Source organism: Pygoscelis adeliae, unplaced genomic scaffold (genome assembly GCF_000699105.1).
Source record: "Pygoscelis adeliae isolate BGI_AS28 unplaced genomic scaffold, ASM69910v1 Scaffold154, whole genome shotgun sequence".
Classification (NCBI taxonomy): Eukaryota; Metazoa; Chordata; class Aves; order Sphenisciformes; family Spheniscidae; genus Pygoscelis; species Pygoscelis adeliae.
Genome location: NW_008825113.1, coordinates 5,765,757 through 5,772,927, shown reverse-complemented (window position 1 = coordinate 5,772,927; position 7,171 = coordinate 5,765,757). Strand labels below are relative to the sequence as shown.

Genomic DNA, 7,171 nt, shown 5'->3' with positions numbered 1-7,171 from the left:
AAGAGGACTTGAGGATGCATCTGAATTCTTTCAGGAGAGTGTCAAGAAGATGTATTTCCCCTGCCCTAAAGGGAATAACTCACTACTTCTCTAGTAGGAAGGTTTTATTAATCAGAAGTGCTGGTGTTATCGCTACTTATAAAATAGACTTGAGAACCAGCCTTTTGCCTTTGCAGTTTTGTCTTTCACATTATATAACAGATACTTTTTCAAAAGCACCCTAGGGCATCTTCTTGCAGTTTCTCTGCTCCTCCCAAGTTCTTACTTCCCACTCAAGGAGCCTCAAATCAGTTGTTATATACTTCAAGCAGCATGGTTTGTGCAGCAAAGGTATTTCTCTGATTCTCTCCCAGATAAAACTATGTATCTTCTAAATTAGGAGTGTGGCATGGGGTTTTTTGTTGTTGTTGCTGTTGGTTGTGGGATTTTTTGTTTGTTTGTTTGTTTTTTAATGAGGAAAATGTCCTTAGGCAGTCTTGCCTTGTTCTTCAGAACCTATTTTATGTTAAAGGGTATGGCTTCACCCAGACACAGGTTGAAAACAGAGACAACGCAGCCAGGATATTAGCTATGCATCACTATCTTCTTTTTTTAACAAACGTAACAGCAGCTAATGGCTTGTGTTTATAATCTCTAAGCTGCTAGTGTGGTATCCTGGATGAGCAGGCTTAATGTTGATGTTTTTGCCATTAGCATTACAGGAGAGAATGTTTGGAGGTGGTGTACTTCTCCTTCATCTGTTAGTTTGCCTATTAAGAGTAGTTCACTAAAACCTTTACATTTGATCTCTGCTTGGACGGCTGTGAAGGGAGAAGTGTGGAAAACTTCATAAAACAGCAAACGCTGGTACAAAAATATACTTGACTACAGTTTAAAGGTAATTATGTTGCTTAACTTGCTGTAAATTAAGACATCTGTTAAATTTTAAAGGCTAAGACATGAAATGGAATGTGAATTTTCTGCCCATAAATGGTCTTAACTTAGAAGGATGTGTCTTTTTCTTTTCCTAATAGAAATACCCTGTGTCAAGAATAACCTACTGCTGTCAAGGTGGTTATGTTGCCGTTCTGTGTGACTGGTAAGAATAAATGGAATAACGGCTAAAATCGTCACAGCTCCTGCAAAGGCAAGAGCAGCTTTCCCTGTTGGCTGTCTTAACTTTCCCCTAGCCTGCAGTACTTGGTACGGTGGATCTTCGAGCATCCCAGGCATGCCTGTGGCCTCACAGTACAGTAAGCCTTTGAGTCCCTTACTGTACTTGGTCTGAGTGCAGAGGGTGAGTATGAGGGTTACCCGGCTTAGTTAAATTTTGCAGACTTTGTGATGCCTTTACCTCACGGGAGGAAACTCAAGGCTAGGATGCACGAGAGCCCTGCTCGGTGCTCAGGATGTCTCCCTAAATTGCTGTGCCTGACCTGCGTGTTTTGCATCCCATTTTCTTCAGGGTGCTGTGGCAATGGAGCGGCCAGACTTCTGTTACTGTATTCTGCTCCTGTAAATGGGTTTGGCCATTCAGTTTAAAACCACAGCGTTGCTTCAGTTTAAAACTGTGGAGAGGCTACGTTGACTTTTGGGTTCAAATGTGGGTGTTTGCGTAAGGAGAGAGTGCTTGGGAGCTGAAGGGCCAAAGCACTGAGGAACCTTACAAATCCAACTGGCAGAGAAATGTCTTGCAGGGATGGACAGCCCTCTTCCCCTCTTTCCACAGCACCATAACCCTGCCAAGGAAGCTGTTCTTCCTGACGAAAGCTTGCCAACAGGAAAGAGATTGCCAGAGCTGCCTGTACAGTGAAACTGGCAATCTGTCCCCTCAGTGGACTTACTCTTTGCCAGAGCGAGGAGCCTTAGCTACTTCCCATCACACCTTCTGCATGGGCGTCCAAACAGGCCCTGGAAGGGGAAGCTGTGTCAGCAGAGGGCTGTGTCCGTGTCACTTAGCCCAGGGGCTGTGCCATGCTCTGCATCAGGCTTTTATTTCCAGCTCTGCAGCCCAGCGTTTCTAAACAGCGCTGTCATGTGGACCCGGTCGGCCACTCAGGAGGGAGGCGAGGCGTCCTGCCTGGCACACGGGGGACCTGTCCGAGGGAGGTTAGGAAGCTCTGCACGTAGAGGTTGTGGCTGTTAGAGGAGTGAGTGCTGATGGGAAAGGTGGAGATGAGTGCAGTGCCAGAGTCCTGTTCTTCAGCCGTGTCAAGGTTTCCTGTCGCTCTCATTCCCTCCTCCCCTCCCTGGCATGTAACTCCTTTCCTGTTTTATTTTGACTGGTCAGCTTACATACTCCTTCAAGTGAAGCCCTGTAGGCCAGTGTGCTATGATGCAACACTCCTTATATAAGTCCTTAGTAATCCTTATGAAATTATCTTTACTACCTTTTTTTTTTTAAAGAAAAGGCAGCGTTGACTGCTTTTTCTTTCATATAACACTTGAAAAGCCATTTGACGTGTTAGGTATTTACAGCGTCTGCCTCAGATCATGTAAGCAAACTGCACTTGAAGTGCTAGAGTTTTTTGCAATTCCTAATGACTTTGCTTTGGCTCTGTTTGGAATTAGAGTGGGTGTTTGTCATTTGCTGTACAAGTGATGGCTGTAGGTGGATTTGGTAATAATGGTAATTAAGTTTTTCCTCTCAAAAGTATTCCCACAGTCTACATCTTTCAGCTTGATGCCGTTGCCCACCAGCTAGTTTACAGACAGCAAATCTCTTTGAAACATAAAGGTTGGGACATTGCATTTGAGGAAACGGGAGATCTGTGGATTTTGCAGGAAGACAATGAAGCTCCTCTTCAATTGTACAGACCATGTGACGGACAGTGGAAGGTAGATGCTTTTGCTATGCTAACATCCTGAATGTTTTGTGTTGTCTTGAGGCCATAACAAAGATGGCGTAAACTATGTTCCATGAAAGCTAAATGGCACACTTCTCTTCATGTTTTGAGATGGAGTAGAAGTCATAGATACACATCTCGTTCTACTTCTCACCTGCGTATAACGCAAAGCTGCTGAGAGCTTGTTATGAATAGCAGTCTCTTCTCTGGTACAGCTGGCATCTTGGGATCAGAGTGGTTGTCAGCCGTTACGCTCAGTACTTTAAACCATTGCCTGTGCTTTCTGTGTGCTACACTTGATTATTTAAAAAACCCACAAAACAACAAAATCCTGTTGTGGTTTGTTCAGGAATGCTTTCCACACAGCCTTCCCTGTGCCTGCCTCTGAGGGATCCTCTAGGGGACGAGGCATTCTGGGAGCATTAAGGGGATTTTTTTTCACTGAGAACAGGGAGTCAAATTTGAGGGATGTGCTATCAAGTTCTCTGTAATAGCCTATTAAACAACTGGAAACTCGCTTGTTATCCTTGTAAGTCCCCAGCTAATTATGGTATAGTTGTGAAGTGGTTTTAAATGAAACTTCCAAGTATGTTCTTTGACCCTTACATGTTTCTTGTGATACTTCTTTTCCTCACAGATTGGTAAGTGGGAATCCATTTTCTTTTCCTTCAAACTGCAAAGCTTCCCCAGCAGAACATGGGATCTCAGGCCAGGTTTCTATAGCAGTCCTGGAAAAAAGGAGCCTAAAAGAGATCATGGAGGGCTTACATTTGCTCTCCTTTCACTGTAGTCTCCTGAGAGCTGTTGTATTTTTCAGTGTGCTGTGAAACATGAGATTGTTTATTATTCCCAAAATACCATGCAATGTTCTTTCTTTTCCCAGGTTGTAACTGATGACAAAGGATTACAGAAGATGTCAAAATATCTTCAAGACAACTGGACAGTGTTTGAAGGTGAGAAATTTGGCCTAAAGGCTCAGGAAATGCAATTTTTACAGCTAAAGCATAAGATTTAGGAGCAAGATTAGAGTTCAGGTCAGTTCAGCTGGCTGTTGAAGTTGCTTAATCTTTCAGTTTTCTCAGTTTCATCACTCCCTCTGGTATGGAAGTTAGCGTAGATCATGAAGTGTGTTCAGGTTACTGTTGCCACAAAATGATGTAGGTATTTAGATCTGAATTGTAGCATTATAACTGTTTTACATAGACACCTTATCACAGGGATGTATCTCAACACTCTACGACAGAGCTGCTGGAGTCTGTCTTACTGCTGTGATATCAAATACTGTTGATCGTCGTCTTGTCTCTTACCTGGGGGTGACACTTTATCAGAAGTACAGTGGAGATAGTAAGAATGGAATAACCATTGGAAGAGCAGCTTCGCTGTATAGATGGGCCATTGAGGTCCACTTTGGCAAGGCAGATTATGTGGAGCTTGCTGTGGCTGGAGGGTGTGACCCTGGATGGTATCACAGACGAAACTGATTGGTATCAGCGCTGGTTCATTTTGGTTTTGATTTCTGCCCCACCCCCAGTCTCTGGCAGAAAAATAATACATGGTTTACTAGTTCAGAAGCACCCTATGTTTCCAGGGGTTTTTTATTTAAAAAACACTCAACTTTATTTAGAAGCTGAAATTATGGCAGTGGTGTCTGCAGGGTAGAGAAGGGTTGCGGCATGTGCTAGTGGATGTCTCATTATGTATTGAGAGTTGATTAATTGAAGTTTCTCTCCTGTACTTTGCTGGGAGACTGAGAACCTTCCTTAAAAAAGGTGTTACAGTCCCCGCCGGTGTTTTGGTCTGTTCTTGGTGGTCATACATAAAGATGGAAGAGTCGCAGGAATGTGCAGTCTAATGTAAAGTCTCTAATATATACATAAATATTAAACAATATATAAAAAATAATATAAAAATACCTAGTATTGGATGGTTTAGGATGTAGCTGTCATTAAGTTGTTAGTCTTTTAAATCCAAGAGGAAGTCAGGTACTCCTTTGGAAGGGAGAATGTTTGCACGTAGATGGTGCAGACTTTGATAGTTACAGCCAGGCAGATAATTAGAAGTATGAGGTCTGAGTGAAAATGAGCAACAGAGAAGTAAAAAGAGCAGGCAGGGGAAGAGGTTCTGAGCATAATTAGCCAGTGTAGCAAATTACCGTGATACACGGTAGCCGGCTGCATCTGCAGCTGGGAAAGGAGGACTGCTCAGATGACAGGGTCTATTATTGTTAATTGGTAGGGGGAGGCTCACTTGGTGAGCACTTATTCCAGTGCATAATTAGTGCTTGAAAGGGTAGTTACTTCTTTTAAAAAAGGTGATCATTATATTGTTTAAATCCAGTTTTAATGCCTGCATATTGTCCTTTTACAACTTGTTTCACCTGATTGCTGATTCTGTAGTATTTAAGACACGTAGGTCAATCTTGAAGTACGCGTTGAACAGTTTGATGTTCTGTTATAACTGATCCCAGAAAAAGATAGAGCAAGATTTAGTGCAGACTGGTCAAGTAGAGAGTAGCACGGATATTCAAACTGACAGCATGCAATTTCTCCCAGGGCCAAAGGCCAATAAATTGGTTACTATGTGAGTGCAAGACCCTCGAAAGTAAAAGCATGAAAACAAGAAACAAGGGGATGCTGTATGTACATTACTATGGAGTAGCACACTAGCTTCAGGACCAAACCCTAGCAAATACTGGATTTCCTTGCATTTGCCCTCAAGAATTTTTGGAAGTGGGAAAAGGTAGGAATACAAAGAGAACTAGAGGTAACTGGCTTTGTCAGGTACCACGGTAACAATTTTTAGAAAGGCGGACCTAGCCAGCTAGTCTCATTCCATACATTTCTCTACAGAAACGATCCGATTGGGCTTTTTTGGATAGTAGTTAGTTCCCTGTTAAACTCATCAAAACTTACAGTCTTGGAGATGGTGTGATGAATATTATGCTGAATTCACAGAAGGTATAACAGAACTATCGGGGTGAACATTTAGAAATGTATATGCGCTGGAGGACGTCACTGTTTGAAATCTACTTCTCTGGGCTTCTTTTAAGTTAATACTCTAGGAGACAAGTCAGCTCAGCACAGTTAGGTAGCATACACCCTTTGCAGTGCTTAGGTCTTGGGGAACATCTCCAACGGGATGTCTAACGATAGGTTGCAACAGCAGTTGTTCTAAAAACAGAAGCTTTGAAGTCTGCAGGTGTCCAACGTGTAAAGAGAGCTGTGTGCCCTCCTCGCTTCAACGTCAGGTCAAAATTCGCCCATCTGCGAATTTTTTAGCCTGAAAATGGAGGCTATGCTTGGCTGTGTGAATGCAGGACAGATGCTTACCAACACAAATCAGGCTTGCGCAGTGTAAATGCTGATACTTAATAAAATGGATAGGACCACAGTAAATGAGTTGAAATGCCACTATCTAGAATTACAGTACAGGAAGTAACTGGTGAGACCGCTAAGGGAATTAACACTTGTGTTGTGATCTTGCGTTGCCCAATTGCAGGTTTTGTTGGCGCGGAGAGCCACTACAGCAGTCTCTACAAGGCTTCATTTGATAACATGGCCGCCTATCTACAGAGAAAAGAGGAAAGGTTACAGCAGCAGAAAAAGAAAAGGCAGGATCTGCAACGTGGTTCGAACGGACAAACAAAAAAGATGAAGACTGAAGAATCAGCGCTATGACCCTGTCGTTAGCTTGTAACTTTTGCCTTGCTGAAAGGAACTGATCTGACTGCGGGCTGTTTTTAAATGTAAAATGAATAAGAATGGTTTAAACTTTTATTCAGGTTTTCAGGTAGCCTGATAGGACAATATCCTGCTTGCAGCGGATAATGCATTTACAATATGCCTAAGCTTCTAGCAGCATACAAGTGTTAGCGGTTCGGTCCTAGTAATCTCTGATGCATGATATATGAATATTGGAGATGGTATTTTCCTTGAAACAGGATTTTCTTTTTGCCTACTGTGTTCAGGCTTTCTTCTTCAGGTGGAAGCGCACTGAATAAAGTTGATGTCGTTTTTTTGTTTGTTTCTTTTGGTTTGTTTTTAACTTTTTAAAAGGTCTGTTAGTTAATGTAACTAGCTTAGTGTACCTGGCTATGGGAAAGGGAATGCAGCAAAATTCTCGCTGTATATGAAAGATTTTAGCTGAGACTTCACAATCTCTGTTTTTACCCTTTACCTTCAGTTTATATGGTAGGGATTCTGCCTAGCTTCCAATCCATTGCTTCTTACTTGTGGCATATTTCTATAGGAAGAAGTGCAAAAATAGATTTTATGCACTGGAAAGTAAAAGTAAAATGTGTCAGTCAACTTTGTGTTATTGGAAGATCCTTCTATTGCAATATGATC

General features: G+C 42.3%; 1 protein-coding gene across 1 annotated transcript in view; it reads left to right on the top strand.

The window, feature by feature from the left end:
- WDR4 (WD repeat domain 4) overlaps positions 1 to 6,839 on the top strand; it is a 21,633-nt gene extending 14,794 nt beyond the window's left edge. The window contains exons 8-11 of the mRNA XM_009328047.1: positions 1,014 to 1,078; positions 2,634 to 2,817; positions 3,709 to 3,778; positions 6,324 to 6,839. Of these exons, the coding sequence (XP_009326322.1) occupies positions 1,014 to 1,078; positions 2,634 to 2,817; positions 3,709 to 3,778; positions 6,324 to 6,502 (498 nt within the window). The 3' untranslated portion in view covers positions 6,503 to 6,839. The remainder of the gene's footprint in view (positions 1 to 1,013; positions 1,079 to 2,633; positions 2,818 to 3,708; positions 3,779 to 6,323) is intronic.
- The last annotated feature ends 332 nt before the right edge of the window (positions 6,840 to 7,171 follow it).